This window comes from Phalaenopsis equestris, unplaced genomic scaffold (assembly GCF_001263595.1).
Source record: "Phalaenopsis equestris unplaced genomic scaffold, ASM126359v1 Scaffold000787, whole genome shotgun sequence".
Taxonomy (NCBI): Eukaryota; Viridiplantae; Streptophyta; class Magnoliopsida; order Asparagales; family Orchidaceae; genus Phalaenopsis; species Phalaenopsis equestris.
The window spans coordinates 288,798-306,556 of record NW_018165227.1 but is presented as its reverse complement, the minus strand read 5'-3'; the positions used below and the strand labels follow the sequence as shown (position 1 = coordinate 306,556).

Here is a 17,759-nt window from a genome sequence, read left to right as displayed (position 1 = left end):
ACTCATGCAAGACCAGCAGTCGATTGCCTACTTCAGCCAGGTGCTCACAGCTAGGGTGAAGCTCAAGTCAATGTAAGAAAAAGTCTTACTAATTTAAAATATGAAAATTTAAACCTTTCATAATGAAAGTTGTTGCGCAAATCACTTCCTAATACACGCGCACTCCAAATTCACGATGTGAATGGATTAACCATAATAGCATTTGCTTCGAGAAGATTTGCCTGAAACTTGATAACATTCTTTTGACTTTGTTGGAACTTTTAAAAAAGTGAATTGGAAAATTAATGTATATCCATAACGTCCAGTGCTTACTTGATTCAGTGTTATCATGAGTGAGTTGAGTGCTTGTCTAGGTACCCACGCAAGGTGAATTGTAGAATATGCCATACCATCAATTGGAGAAAGGAAAGGCTTAGGATTTGAAAGTTCAACCAATATTAAATAGAGGTTCAACCATAATACAACAACAACAAAGCCTTAATCCCACTAAGTGGGGTCGACTACATGAATCATTTTTCTCATTGCATCCTATTTAGTGTCATATTTTCATTTAATTCTAATAAGTTAAGATCATTTTTTATACAGTATGCCCAAGTCTTCCTAGGTCTATCTCTGCCTTTCTTAACATAATTTGACTATAAAACATCTACTCTCCTAATCGGATCATCAGTGGTTGACGTTTAATGTGACCAAACCATCTAAGATGACTCTCTCTAATTTTGTCCGCCACTGGAACTACACTAACCCTATCACGGATATATTCATTTCGCATTTTGTCTTGAAGTGTAAAGCCACTCATCGACCTAATCATTCTCATCTCGGCAAACACTTAACTTAGTATTATGCTTCTCTTTTAAAGGTCAACATTCAGAGTCATAAAACATTGCATGTCTCACCACCATCTTACATAATTTTCCTTTCAGTCTAAGCGGTTCTTTTCTATCACACAATAAGCTCGAAGCATTCCTCCACTTCAACCAACCAACTTGAGTTCTACGATTAACATCCCCATCTATATCACCATCGCTTTGAACAATAGACTCGAGAAATTTAAATCGACCATACCTTTTAATAATTCGATCACCCAAATTTACACTTCTGTCACTAGAGCTACTACTAAAATTACATTCCAAGTATTCAGTTTTGGTTCTGCTCAAATGAAGGCCTTTAGACTCCAATGTAGACCTCCATAATTCAAGTTTTTTCTGGGTTTTTTTCTCTCGTCTTGTCCACGAGAAGGATATCATCAGCAAAAAGCATACATCAATATACATCCTCCTGTAAATGTCCAATAAGACCATCCATCACTAAAGCAAAAAATATATGGGCTTAAAGCTGATCCCTGATATAATCCAACAAAAATAGGAAAATATTTGATCAATCCTCCTTCAGTTCAAAAACAAGTAACAACAAAAACAAGTAACAACTAAAAACAAGTAACAACTCTAGTATACATAACTTTAATGACTTTAATATAAGTCATATCAATGTCTTTTTTCTCAAAAACTCTCTAAAGGATATCCTTGGAATCTTAACGTAAGTTTTTTTCTAAATCAATTAAAAAAATGTAGATTCTCCTAATTATCTCTTAATTTCTCCATCAACCCTCTGAATAAATGTATAGCTTCCATAGTAGATTTGCTCGGCATAAATCCAAATTGATTATGAGAAATCTTTGTAATACGTCTTAACCTATGTTCAATTTCCCTCCCATAATTTTAAAGTATGACACATCAACTTAATTCCTCTATAATTTGCACACTCTTGTGCATCCCCTTTATTCTTAAAAATGGGGACCGAAATACTCTTCCTCCACTCCTTAGGCATCATGATAATTTGTAAAATAATAATAAAGAGTTTAGTAAGCCAAGAACGTCCCAAATCTCCTAAATATTTCCATAATTCAATTGGGATATCATATCCTACAAACTTTCCACCCTTGATTTTTTTTAAAGCCTCCTCAACTTCTTCTTTACTAATGCGATGGTAAATATGAAACGTTTTATTATTATTAACGATATTAAGATCACTAAGTTCGATCGTATTTTCGGAAACTTTATTAAAACGTTTATCAAAATAACTCATCTACCTATGTTGAATGTCTTTTTCGAATATATTTTTCTAAGAAAAGTACTTTTTGATTTTCATCTCTAATACACTTTATTTGAGTTATAATACACTTTTTCTTTTCTCTTTGTTTGACTAGTTTATACATATATTTTTCATCATCCTTAGTATCTAATATATTATAAAGATCATTAAAAGCAAAATTTTTAGCATTACATAAAGATCATTAAAAGATCATTAAAAGCAAAATTTTTAGCATTACAGATTATTCTTTTAGACTCCCTGCGGGCGTTTGATATTTTTCCCAATTCTCTAAATTTTTACATTCAAACTAATTTTTATAACAAGCTTCTTATATTTAATCTTTTCTTGCACATTATTATTCTACCAACAACTATTTTTATTTATAGAAAATTTTTCTTTTGATTCTTCAAATACATCTTTGCCGCTTGTTTAATATTGTTGGTTACTTTATCCCACATAGCATTTGTTTTTTCATGAATATCTGAAATTTTGAGATCTTGAATTTTACTCATAAAAATAATTTTATTTGTGTTTTTTAGGTACCAATCTAATTTTATAATGATGAATCCTAGTATTCATTATTTTACAACTCTTCATCTTAAAATCAAGAACAAATAATCGACATTGGATACTTAAATCCTCATTTAGAATGACCTTACAATACTTAGAAGCTCGACGATCTCTTCTTCTTATAAGAAAGTAATCAATTTGTGTTTTATTAGATCCATTCTTATAAGTGATAAGATGTTCATCTCTTCATCTCTTTTCTTGTCATCTCTTTTCTTGAATAAAGTATTAGTAAAAATAAAATCATATGCTAAAACAAAAACTAATATGGCTCTACCTTCTTCATTAATCACTTCAAAACTGTAGCCACCATGAATATTTCTGAAATCTTCTACCACTCTAATGGCATATCCATTTAAATCTCCTCCAATGAAAAATCTTTCTTCAATGGGTATTATTTGCATCAAGTCTTCTAAGTCATTCCAGAATTTATCTTTAGAACCTATATATAAACCTACTTAAGGAGCATAAGCACTTATAAAATTAAAAATCTTAGTATCAATAATAATCTTGAGGGCTATAATTTTATATTCAACTATATTAATTCATTCATATATAGCCACCAAAGAAGAGTATCAACTATGAGTTGACCAGGTAATAGCCAAGAATCTAGCAAAAGGAAACTGTTTGCAAGTACTCAATGATCATGCCAAGCAATAGTGTCCCAATAAAAGCATATTTATCAAGAATATAAGCCCCCGTAATAGAACTAGCCTTTATTATTATTATTATTATTATTATTATTATTATTATTATTATTATTCAGGTAGGTAGTCCATATGGACATAAGGTTACTTGGGACTGTAGAGATTCCCATTTAGTCTCGCAGTACATATCTTCCAAGGAAGGAGTCGCTCATGCCTTGCGCTCAATTTACTAAAAGATCAATAGAGATTCAAGTTCCCTCGCTCATTATAGGGTTCTATAACGCAATCTCTCTCTTTCTAAGCATTGCGATCACAATAGGCCCGACGACGGGTCGGCTAGTTTCGATGAAACAAATCTAGTTCACAAAACTAACTAAATCATGAATAACCTAGCCACGCTGAACAACATTATTCGATTTCAATCTGAAAGTAGTTCCAGTATCATCAACAGAAACATGGAGAGATTTTACTTTCCCTCAAAACAGCGAAGCAACTTTTACCATCCATCAGATTATTTAATACCTTCATTAAACTCAATAACACAAACATTCAATATAGAACTCAAATATCATAACATAGAAGGATCCCCAAAATCAGTAGCGAGTATGCAAACTACTAAAGAAAATTCTAGCTGCAAAATTCTGAAAATTTATCAGTAAAATATGAGACATGCGGAAGGAGATTTGATTTCAAGAGGGAGAAACCTACCGCCATGCAAACAATCCTGGAGGGTTTGGCTCTAAAAGGAGGCAAAGAAACCGGCGCGCCTCTCCTTGCCCGCCTCGCCATTCCGCCACAGAGATTCTTCAATGGGGAAGAAGTTGCCCTCCCTGATGCCGCAGGGAATCGCGCTCCCAAGCTTGAAGAAAAGCTGTTCATTTTCTCAGCTTCGATGCGTGGAAGTCGCGCGGGAGACAGCTGAGAAGATAATAGCATAATAACCTACATATTTCTAGATAGGCTGAAAAGATTACATCTTTATAGCCTATAAGGATAATTGGCTACAATTTAACATATGAATTTAATAAAATATAAATTTGTATATTTAAAAAACTTAACTGACTTAAAATATGAAATTTTATTTACATGTATGAACAAACTAATTTCATTCTGGCTAACATAAAATTTCCAATATATTTTGATATCATTTTACATTTTTTTTTTATGTATCCCATTTGGGCCTACCCAACAACTTCCATATGATTTAATAAGATTTTTATTGTTATTTTAGTTTAGTTGGTCACTCCACCTCATAAGAAAAAATATATTAGGGTCTAATAAATTTAAGAGAATCTATTCTATATGCATTTTAATAGCCATAATTATAAAAATATATAAACTATTTATAATTTATTTTGTTTGCATGAAATTAAATTTTGTTTGTAATTACAATAAATATTTGAATAATGTTTAAAGAATATTCAAACAATACTCAAATATAATTTGTACAAGATTTAAATAAGTTTCAAACATTTAAGAAATATTTACTAAGGCCAGCATGATTGGAATAGCATCCTAACAAAGTTCAAAAATTATTTTAATATGGTTGAAATAAGATTTAGTAAGGTTTGAATATGTTTTAGTGTGATTTGAATAAGACTAGAATGTGGTTAAATAAGGTATAATTGTGGTCCGAGCATTGTTGAAATATGATTTTAGTATGATTGAAATAGGTTCAAAAAAGGTTTGATCAAGATTTGAATAACATTCAAATAAATTTTAATAAGTTTTAGGGTTCGTTTGTGGCAGCTTATTTGGTGCGGTGGCGTTTTGAAAACGCACCTGGCTTGTTTGGGTAAACTGTGTTTTGGCAGCTTATGCATTTTCAAAACGCTGAAAGCAGCATTTTTGCATCGCACCTGTCTAGGTGCGGTGGCAGCTTTCTGTCTGCGGTTTGGTTTTTCCAAAAAAATAAAAATTTGTAATAGCTACCGCACCGAGCTTATCAGCAGATTATTTTTAATCAGCTTATTGTCCCAAACTGTCTCTACATCTTAAGCTGTCCCAAACAGACCCTTAGTCATGGGAAGAATAAGGTTTGTATATGTTCATACAAACAACAAACAAAGTTGGAACAATATTTGATCATTATTTGAACATGATAAATTGTATTAGTTTGCCTACATGTATTCTTTTACAGTTGACTATTTGATACGTTTGAGTTATTTTGCTTTACATATTGATATTTGTTTTTGTTGTATCAAGGTTTTTCATGTGAGATGTTGCCAAGAAATAGAGCACTAAAAACCAGGAAGAGATAAAGAGAGGGAGAGAGAGAGATGAGGAATGCACAACAGCTTAACCTCTAGAGCAAATGGGATAATCACGTGACTCTTTTTATATATCGAATATAGAGGTTACAAGAAGAATGAGATATATACTCCCTACAAAATAAGGGTCTAAAAAGAAGAGCCAAAAGTTTCTAATACATGATTTTGTCCCGCTATTTATGGGAGGTAGAGGAACAAAATATGAAATTACATATTTTACCCCTGCTTTAGAGTCGTTGTACAAGGTATTTTGGACTTTTTGCATGCATGGAACTTTTGCTCGACAAGTCTTGGGTCGTCTAACTAAGATAATTTCGGTTAGCATTTGTTTGAGTACCGGTCGGCTTTTGAATGAGAAATTGGTCAGTTATTCAGTAAGATAGCCAATCAACTACCGAGAGGTCGATTGACTTTCCGGATTATTTTTCATTGGTGATCTTTGGTGATCTTGTGTGTGTGTGTGTGTGTGTGTGTGTGAGGGGGGGGGGGGGGGGTGGAGGGGCTATTGAGAGACCTTTGGGTTGATACTTGTTAGATTGTTGAGGTATTAGTCCATTGTTCGTCGTTTCCTTCATGGTGATCAAAATGGATGCTTCTATCTTATTGGCTTGAGTGGCCAATCAGTCGGCTAAGACTGCCGTCCAAATCCCGAATGATGGAGACTCGTCCACCTCAGCCCTATCCAAGGCACCAAACCCAACCTTTCATCAAAAGGGTTGGCCATCAATCGATCAAATTCATGAGGACTTGTGGTTTTTCGTCAAAGGGATCCTTATCATATCTTCTTTTCTCTTGAACTATTCAAAATATCTCGAGATTTGTGCTAGCATATTTTTAGCATACACATTAGTTTCATGATTTTCTTACTTTTTATGGTGAAAGCTACAATGAGGACAAGAAAATTTTTAATGCAAAAAGGACTCTTAACGATCATAAATTAATGAAATGATCAAACTCTCAGGGTTTTCGTGCCCATTACCCTTACAAATAGGGCGTAGTGGATTATTCTCAACATCCTGTGTTTGTCTCTTCTTACATTTGCTTAGCTTCCGAAGACATCCTTATGGAGAAGAAATTGGATTTTCGCACAAACCCATGGACTGAGAGAAGATGTGGGGTACACTCAAGGTGAAGAAATATTGTCACCTAGAAGGTGAGCCGAGGAAGAAGTGGGAGAAGAAACTCACCAAGAAGTTGAAGATGTCCAAGAGGGTTGAGTAGGAGGAATCGTCGAATTTGATCCAATAGGTTCCAAAGAAGAGTTGACCCAGTGTTTGGAAGGAACTTGTCGGTTTGGGGTTTGGTCTGTTGACTCAGGCTTGCAACCTCTTGTTGTGTTGTCGAGTTGGCCTGAAACTATCAGTGCCTCTCAACCAGTTTGCGAACAAGGAACCAACAGTGGTCAGCGGTTGGTTAGGATGAAAGTAATGGCATGTAATCTCCCAATACTGAATGGGGCGGACTCTCAACTTCTTGGTCTGAGATGGGGAGGATTCTGAGTATGAGTGTTTTCCTTGCCTTATGCTTTTTTTAGAATTCTTTTCTCTTTTTATCAATTGTATGTTCAAACAAATGAGGACGTCCATGTTGAGGGCTTACCTCTTACTGGAGTTGGCCTTGATCCTGTGGCGTCGGCTCATGCACATTAGTTTTCCCGTTGCTAGCAAGGGAAACGTGATCAATTGCTTGGCTGACCCCGTCAAAGCCCATGAAGAAGTGGCTGAGGGACGTAGGATGTCCCCAAGGATGTTGACTCATCGCCTGGATGAAGTGGAGGCTACTCTGGCTCAGATGGTTGTGGCTCAACGAGAGTAGGATCTCCATGATGTGCTGGTCCCATTTGAGGAAGTTTGAAGGGAGACCTTCGCTCTTCACTAAAAAGTGTCTAAAATCTGGGAGGATGCTTATGAGTAGAGATCCCAATATGAGACCGACCGAGTGAATCCATTCATGCTCAGTGGATGGATATTGCACTGAAAGTTGGTTAGGAAGGGCCTTGTCTTAGCTGAGGCGACCAAAAGTTCATTTTGTAAACTACCTTCTATTAGACTAAATTTCGAGTGAAATCTTTTAATATTTTCAAAATAAATTTTATTTTATTTTTTTTAACTTTATGTTAACATGATGTTTTTGTCTCAACATGTTCTGTGTGATGGTTCATCTTTCGTCGTATCCCTATAATTTGGGACTGAATGTGCTTCTATTTCACTTGCATTATGTTTTCCTCTACCTTCTTTTCATTCAGTTGCTCATTTATTTGCTAGGGTTTTCCTCTCATTTTCTGATGACTCTAAAACATACTCCGTAAACCTTTGGATTGGTGGTGGCAATTGAGATTTTGTCTCTTTTGGAGGTGTCCTTTGTGGAGGAAGCTTTCATTTTTGACACAACCATCAACTTTTGGGCCTCTCACTGGGATTAGAGGGTCGTTAATCAATTCAATAATGGCTTAGTTGTTGGCCGCAACTTTCTAAATGCTCGGTTTCTAATTTAATTTTTATATCTTCTCTTTTGTCGTAGTTATGAATGCAAGTATATGTATCTGCAAGTATATGGTATATGTATCGCTCAATTAATACAAGGCTCTAGTGGAGTTCTTATTATCGATCCCACAGGGAATACAACGAAACTTTAAAATGCAAAACGAAGTGCAGAAAGCCAATAAGAAAGCCAATATCCAATTCATAATGCACATAAAAAAAATATTAAAGTTACTAATAGTATAAAGATGATTAAATTTAATAATTTTAATAATGATGAAAATGATAAAAAGAGCTTCTAAGCAAGTTATCTAACCCCAAACTAAGTTTTTGTGTTGCAAGTTTCAAATATGGAGAAGATGTCCTACCCCTTACAATGATGTTGTGGTGAGTGAAAGATAAAGATTAGTAGGATATTGTGTTGTGTCAAATAAGAGCATTCATGTTCTTTACCCTCTTTCAAGTGCTATAAAGAACATTGTCTAATCCTAAGTTTATCTCCTAAATCAATAGCTCAGCTACGAGGATACTGGCTGTCACTCCAGAGCTCCCACTTTCCTTCCTATGAAGGCTAGCTATTGCTTTAGTTTACAAACACTAGAACCAAATTGGGGATTTTAGTCTGTCACTCTAAAATCTTCAATTCTACGCCCAATAAAATATATTTCCTATATTTCGCCCAATAAAATATATTTCCCTATTTATTTGCATTCAACACCCATGAACTTTACAATCTATGAGATTTGAATGCGATCATCACTATTGTTGTGGAATACATAGCCCTTCCGGATCATATGATTCACAACAAATCTTAACAATTCAATTGGTCATACTGAAAAGTAAATGAAACACTAAGTGTAAAATCATCCAAATTTTTGACATTTAAAGTTGTCTAAACGGCACAATCAATCTAAATCATCACATCACCATATCTCATTGCAAGGAGAAAGACAAAGAAATTTACTCAAAACTCATGAGGACGATACAACAAAATAAGGATTTTATATTTAAAAGCAATGTCATACAACCATAAGAAGTAAATACAACTTGTCTCAAGTTCTTCCCTAAGAAAATCCCTTGAAGTTCCTTTGAATTATCTTCTCTCTTTACAACTCCACACAATTACTCCACACAACTCCACACAATTCCTTCTTTAGATGAATAAGGGAGAAGAAATCTCTCACTTTCTTTCTCCTCCACTCTTTAGAGAGGAATCCAACACAAACCCTAACTCTCTCTAAACAAGATGAAACACTCTCCCCTACATTCACACCACTGAATTCGGGCACCAAAAGAAGTTTATATTCATTTAGAACAAATTTCCCAAGAGATTTCCCAAGCACCCCTTCAAAATCTGTTCAAATACATTGAATTTGGGTATAAGTCCGCTTCAAGCGCCGTCGACTCTCAATTATTCAAATCATCCCATACTCTCTGGAAATGGGCGCCGCCGGCGCCAGTAGGCTGTTTTGGCCACTTTGTCTCTTTTTTCTCTAAATTTGTTCCTTTTTTGCTTCCTTCAGCTCCAAACACCTAAAATTATCATACCTGCAGCAAAACATGAAAAATACATTTCTTTAAAGTGCAATATCAACAAAAATGAGTAAAAATACATATAAAAATCCAACAAATTTTTGGTGTGTCAAAAGCCCCCAAACTTAACTATTACTTGTCCTCAAGTAATTCTTCTATTACATAAAATTATGATTCATGATAGAGAACTTCACTTTAAAGATATCAGAATTTTTGATTTAAATGAATAGATTTAAATGAATATATTAGCAAGACTTTCAGAAAGGATAATAAAAATTCAGATTAAAATTATAGGTGCAAGATCATCTAGTCATCAAGTCTAGGAGTTCTAGTCTCATATTTATTTCAAGAATAACTATAATTTGTCATAATAAGTGCACATGGAAGAATAATATGAAAAAGAAATCCATGAGAACTTTATTAGTAAGGATGCTAATACTTAAAATATAAGTTCAGAAATGTACTTAATTTTTTTCCCTTAAGTTAATTCTAGTGAAGCCAATTTTTGATTAGACATCTCCTCATGCTTCTCCTCACTTATACTTTCTTTTTCTTTTCTATATTTGGATTGTTTTTCAATCCTTTTCTTTTTCTTTTCTCTCTTTTTTTTTCTTTTGGTATTGTTTTTCAATCCTTCTTTTTCTTTTCAAGTGAGGATTAATATATATGGACAGCCTTTAATAATTTTTAACTTACTTTCCTCCCCGTAAAGTTGGAACTTGTGACATTCCTTTATTTTATAAATGTATATTAGCTTTTAAATGATTCATCATAGAGTTTCACTTCTTATCCCTTCATATAAACCCCAAGGACTCTTAATATTTCAAAAATACAGTTTTTCTTTACTTTAAATAATCAACTATAGTCTAATCCTCTTATACTAAATATCTTGGCTTATAAAGTTAATCTTCATTATTATAAAATTTTCACTTAAGATAGCCTTCTAAGATATTTAAATAAAGCCAACAATTTAGTTATCTAAAGTTAAGTCCTAACCTCATAAACCATGTTAAAATTAATTTTGAAATAAAAAATATTTTTAATGAGGACAACTAAAAGTTATTATTTTTTTATCTCCTCCAAACTTAAGTTTTTCAATACAAAATAGTAGGGGTAAAAATTACAAAAGAAATCTAACCTTTTGTAGTGGGCTTTTGATCATTATGAAGCTGTGCAGTTATTCTTCACAAATTTGAACTAACAGGCCTGAAACAGTTAGAAGCTTTTCTACACATAATATATTAAAGATTTGCAGGGTAAAGAAAAATTTTAGAACAAAAACTTTAAACATCTACTGCACATATATAACTACTCAAATTTAAACTAAAGAAACAAACTAACACACATCCATTAATTACACATTAATTACAACCAAGTATAGTGTAACCATAAAAGAAAACATAATATAAATACATATGATCACTGATCCAACATAAACTACAAACACAACAAACTACCACTCATCACAACAAACTACCACAAACATAACAAGCTACCACTCATCATCACATTTGGCATCCTCTGGGTCGTCCGTTGGCTGGTACAGAGTATAACGGGGACAAGTAGGAAAGATCACACTAGAGTCTCCTCTCATGAATCTAACCCGAGCATCATGAAAAGCGATATCGTACTTGACCCTCCTCCTGGTGTACTCATCATTGGCCTCATTCTTTGCTTCTATTCCAGTGATCCGATTGTGTAACCTCTCAATGTCACCTTATTGAATCATCAACTATTCCATAACATCAAAAAGAGTATATGTTCTGGAATTAGAAGGAATATCATGGCTAGCAGAAGGGGCAGAAGGGTCATCACCACTCTTACTCTCTGATCTCCATCCCACATGAGCTTCATAAGTCTTAATGTTGGCTTTGCTAATAGGATTCAAAGGATGGACCCATTCTTCACTGTGATCAAACTCAACTCCTGATCGTACACATAATGTGTGAATCAGGGCAGGATGTCCTAATCCTCTTGTAGTCTCTCCTTGCACAATAGTCTGAATACTCTTATAAATAATTTCCCCAATGTTAATTGATCCCGATTTTTTATATGTAAGGATTTATGAAGTTGACACCACTACAGCGCCAAAAACTTGATCCTTGTATGAAAAGTAAGTTGTGTAAAATATGTATAATTATAGGTAATTAATAATGAGATTCTATACGCAAGTATACGTATCGTTATTAAGTAATAATGAACCTTTCATTTAAGCCCCAAATATCGATCCCACAGGGAAGGTGTAATTAACAATGATAAATTTTACCAGGAAATTTACAGAAAATCAAACGAAATCACTGTCACTAATTTCAAATGTTGATATGTTAACCAAACTAAATTACTTAACTATTAGTAACTTAACAAATTACTTAACTATTAGTAAAGCTGAAATGCAAATTTTTAATAATAACTACTAATCTACTAACTATGTTTATGTAATGAAGATTTCTTATGTGAAAAAACAACATTTCCACTGCAATGAAATTCTGGTTAAATGAGATGAGATAAATATTTATAATATGTATTGTGCCAAATAGGAGTAATTTTAATTCTCTACCCTGATATAGTGCATAGAAAATAGTGCATAGAAATAGTGCATAGAAAATCATTGGTTAATCTTAGGTTTAGTCCCTAAATCCGTGGCTAGGCTAGGAGGATACCGACTCTCACTTCTCTTCACCTAAAGGCAAAATCTCGCTTTAGTTTTTAAACACTAAGACCAACTTAGGCATTTTAGTCTGTCACCCTAAAGATTCTTCAATTATACACCCAATAAAGAATATTTTCCTATTTATTTGCACTTAATTTCATGAACAAATTTCTCCTTCATGAAATCAAATGTGATCCTCACTCTGTTGTAGAACGCATACTTCATTTCCCCATTTCCTGGATCATAGGTTACACAACACATTTTAACAATTCAATGTAAATTAAGTTCGGAGTTAAAAAGTTCGGAGTTAAAAAATCATCACAATTTATTTTATATTTTAATTATGACACATTCATATTATCTGTTCATTTCTCCAGATCTCAGAGTATGAGAAAGATAAAGAAAACTTCTCAGACTTCATGAGAAAGATACGACAAAACACAAATTTCATATATAAAAGAAAGTTCATACAACACTAAATAAACAAACAAACTTATCTCAAACAAACTTATCTGGAACTCTTTCTCAAAGCAAATCCTTTGTAGCATTTCTTTAGAAATGCAGGAAGAAGTGCTCTCTCACTTTTCTCCTTCTCCAACACTCTTACAGAAAGTTTCACAATAAATCTCACCACAAAAACTCTAAATTATGAAAGTAAAATTACTAATTGACTCCAATATGTGATGGAATGAAGATGGATTATGGAAATGTAGTGTGGTGGAATGTTGTAGAGTGAAAAATGAACGTAGAGGAGCCCATTTTCTGATGAAATTTGGCCCCAAATAAAGCCCAAGGTCGGTTCTCCAAGAGGTGCTTCCAAAAACTCTTAAAAAATCATACAAATACATCGAACCTTCTAGAAACGGGGTCTGAACCGCCTTTGGCGCCGTCGGCACGGAGTCATCAGTTGTCCTTGGCACTACCGGCGCTGAGTATTTCCTCAAAAACGTCATTTTGACTCCAAATTTCTTCCTTTTTGTTTCTTTTTTGCTTTAGTTTTTGCTTCCTTTTTGCTTCAAGCCCTAAAATCAACAACCTGCAAGAAAACATCAAAATACCTTCCATTAAAGTGCAATATCACCAAAAATAGGTATAAAATATGGGTCTAAAAATGCATATATTTTCAGTGTATCAAAATCCCTCAAACTTACATGTTACTTGTCCTCAAGTAACATCTCTACTACATAAAAATTTGACTTATAGTAAAGAATTTAACTTTTAAACTTTCATATTTTAGTTCTCTAAATATAATAATTTAACTTAAGAAAAATTCAAAACAACTCTAGTTAATACTAAAGGTGTAAGGGTATTCAGTAATTAAGTCTAAGCTTTCTGATCCTCTATTCTTTTCAAGAAAAATTGCAATTTGTTATATTAAAGTCGCTTAGGAAATTCATATGAAAAAAAACTTCATAAAACTTTATTAAAAATTAAGTTAATATTCAAATCAAAATTTTAGAAAAATGTGTCCAAGTCTTTTTCCTAATTTGATTCAAGGGAAGCCAATTTTAAATTAGGCATCTCCTCAAGCTTCTCCCCACATCTTTTTTTTTTCTTTTCTTTTTTTTTTTCTTTTCATTTTCTTTTCTATATGTGAGGATTATTATATCTGGATAGCCTATAAGGATTTTGAACTTCACTATCCTCTTCTTAAAGTTAAAAACTTTTTACATTTCTTCAATTAACAAATATTGAAATTTTTTACTTAAATTTGCTATATATTTAGAAACATAAATATAGTTATCCAAAGTTAACCTCTAATACCAAAGGTCATATTAAATTTAAAATTTTGAATATATAATTAAGTGAAGACAAATAAATTAAGTTCTTTTCTAACAATGATATTTCTTCTCCCCCCAAACTTGAATTTTTAAAAGATTTTTACATGAAGAACTTTAAAAATGAAGGGTGAAAGTAAACATTAAATACATAAAAAAATAATACATGTTGGAGATTCTGATTTTTGAACATAAATTTTGAAATATTGCAGGTGCTAATATGAAAACTATAAGGCTAAAAACATTAAATTGTACATAATACATATAAAATTTGCTGAGACAGAGCTAATCACAATACATAACAAAGTGCTGAAAATAACAACAAAACTAAACTAAAATCTAAAAATGAAAAATGTTTTCCACATTACAGTTTCACATTACATAACAAACAAAGTCTTCAACAACATCACAGCACAAACAATAGAATCACACAGTACAAACACAAACAAACAAACAAAAATATCTCCAGTCATTATCTTCTTCATCATCGACATCTAACTTCTGCTGCTGATATGGAGTATAAGTAGAGTGAATAGGGAATTGAACTGTATGGTCACCCCTCAGATATCTTACTAAAGCATCATCATAAGCAGCATCATACTCAAATTTCTGGCGAATCAGATCATCAGTGTGAGCATTTTTGGCCTCCATATTCTGCATCCTATGATCCGTCCTCTAATATCTCCCTGTTGAATCATCATCTAGTACAACAACTCCCTGTTGCTGGGGTCACTTGAAGTAGGCTCACTAAAAGTAGGGTCTAGAAGTAGAAGGAATATCCCTGGCCTGTCTTCCAAATCTCCAATCAACATGGGACTCATAAGTCTTAATGTTGGCAGGCCCAATTGGTCTCTGAGGCTCAATCCTCTCCTCATCAGGTTTGAAATCAACTCTTGCATGCTCACAATATGTGTAAATGAGAGCAGGGTGCACCAATCCACCAGTGGTCTCTCTTAGAGCAATAGATCGAATGTTCCTATAAATGATAGAGCCTACATTTATATCCATCACTTGCTGAATATAATAGTTAAGGATGGCTCTATCCTTGGTTACTTCACTATGATGGTTCGTTGGAATCATCCTTCCAGAAATAAAATAATGTTAAGCCTTAGACACTACATTTAACATAGAAAGGGGAAAGTTAACTTTAACTCCATTTTTTATTTTCCAAGACCCTTTCTCACTAGTTAGAAAAGAAGTAACTTCATCTAAGGCTTGATCTGTAGCAGAAAACGAATGATACTGGCATCTATAAACATCTTCTAATTGATAAGACTCATTAATTTTTCTTGGAGTAAGCTCCACCCTTTTTCCTCGAACAAAAACAAAATCATCAAAAGCCTCAGGAAGGTTGGCATAAATTCCATCACAATCCTAACTATCGCATCGGTAGTAAAATAGCAGAAGTTTTCCCAATGCCGAGCGATAATCAATCGTTTAACTTCTCCTCCTGGATTTTTAAAACCTCGGTCTTGAATCACTTTTTTATTTTCTTGAAGACTATGAAGTTGAGCATTGGCTCTAAAACTAATAAACCTTTGCTCGTCATATTCTATTTTCCTTTTCCTCGATCTAGGTGCCATAGGAGATCTAGAAAAAATTGATAAAAATTCTGAATAAATCACAAAATTCCAAAAATAAAAAATGTAAACCACTTTAAACTCAAATCCATTAAGTAAGAGGTTTTCCCCAAAGCATTTTCGCAAAATCTCCCAAAAAATTTCAAAATTTTGGATCTAGTCAATGCGAGAAAAATCTTTGTTGAAAATAAAAAATTTTACTTTAAAGTGTAGCTCTTACCTAGAGAAGATAAAATCCAAAGTTACTTTACCTCTAAATCGCCTCAAATCCGCTAAAAATTAAGCCCTAGGTGCAAAACCCAAGATTGAAGGTGACTTAAGGGGTAAAAATAGAGGTTTACAGTGAAAATTGCGACTTAAAGGGTTAATTCACCGCTCTCGGGTTGAAGGCGCCGTCAGCGCCAATGTCAGCGCCGTCAGCGCTGAAGGACCGAAATTCACTATTTTGATTTTTCAAATTTTCAATTTCCTTTCAATTTTCTCCAAAGTTTTTTTTAGTATTTTTAAACACAAATTTTATCTAAATTCATAAATACACATGTCACAAACAATCATTTTCACAAACAACAACAAACTAACTTTTATATATGAAAATACACTTTTTACAAAACACATTTCACAAATCACAAATTCACACTTATGAAGCAAACTAATTATAAATCAGCGTCGAAATCAAGCCACAACACTAAACACTGACACAAAACTATACACATAATCAAAGTTCAGAATAAACAAAATCAAACCTAATCAAATCCACACAATTACACTAAACACGTAAACATTTTTAAACAAGTAGAGCATTCACAATCTTTAATCATTCATCCTCATATTCATTGCTATCACCTGCTCTAATATCTCTCATAGATTGGTAATGAACATATAGGTTATAGAAGGATTAGTACAGGAATTGATTTGTCGAATTTTCTTCGACCCACCCCTTTTCTTTAAACATTCGAACTAATCCTACTTCAAAAGTTTCAGTGTGATCAAAATTCTCTTTCATTCTTCAATCTAGGTGATCAAAAAGGTACTTGAGATCTCCCACTACATTCATAATAATATGAAGTTCTCTTTCAATTTTCTTCATTTTCTTCTCTAAAGCAAGCAAACTTCCAACTGATGGTGGCATTAATGGAGATGAAGCATGTGAAGAATGATCTATAATAGTATTTAGTGCTTCATTTCCATTACCAACATACTGATCATCAATAGGGATCATGGGCTCCCATGGTAGTAAAACTTTTTCCTAACTTTCATAATGGCACTTGGGATTGACTGCAAATCAGAAAAATTGTAGAAGGATGCCAAAGTCCATAAATTGGCCCATTCATAATGATTCCCATCACTGATTTAAATATAATTGAACCTATATCAATAGGTTTAAAGCCACAAAAACTCAAAAAAAAGAATACAATAGTTTAAAATAACACTCTCCTTGGTGACTCTACTGATCCTCATATAAGGAGTAATTTTGCACAAATAAAGAAATGTCATTGCTTTGAAATTGGATTAAGTGATGAAGCAGGAAAACTAATATATCCTTCATCTCGTACTTCCCACATATCACTTTCATCCATCAGAAAATTATAAATATCTTGCATCAAATCTCGCTTAGGAATGAAATTTACATAATGACAGATTGAAACATTTTTCTATCATATACAATTCATTAATCCTCGTAGGAGTAAATGGTACATCCTTACCTCGTACGAAGACAACTCCTTAGGTAATTCCATGTAAATTTGCATAGAATTCCTTCACTACAGGTAAAACAACCGCATTGGTAGTGTAACACAGAACTTCCCATCACCTTTGTAGAATGATCTTTTTAACTGGAGCACTTGGATTGATCAACCCATGATTAACAAATTCTCTTTTCTTGATCAATCTCTTCTTCACTAACTTTATCGTATAATCTATGCGCGTCAAAACTAATAAACTTTCTTCTATTGAAAACTCCATACCTTGAAGCATTTCGAGAATTGGAAGCCATGGAATCCAAAAATAGATGAAATTCGAAAATAGAAAGTTTCTAGGCATCCAAGGAAGTTTTTAGGACTTTTAAAACACCTCCCGAAGGTTATTATGGATCAAAATCCAACCAAAGTTTGCCAAAAGTCGAAGAATCGTCCAACCACTCTCGGCGCCGCCGGTGCTCCCGCT

At 33.4% G+C, this 17,759-nt stretch overlaps 1 protein-coding gene across 2 annotated transcripts in view; it reads right to left on the bottom strand.

Annotated features, from left to right (window-relative positions):
• LOC110031188 (peptide chain release factor APG3, chloroplastic) overlaps positions 1-4,242 on the bottom strand; it is a 75,742-nt gene extending 71,500 nt beyond the window's left edge. For both annotated transcript variants that reach the window (XM_020734273.1, XM_020734274.1), the window contains exon 1: positions 4,014-4,242. In XM_020734273.1, coding sequence (XP_020589932.1) covers positions 4,014-4,241 — 228 coding nt within the window. In that variant the 5' untranslated portion in view covers position 4,242. The remainder of the gene's footprint in view (positions 1-4,013) is intronic.
• Between the last annotated feature and the right edge of the window lie 13,517 nt (positions 4,243-17,759).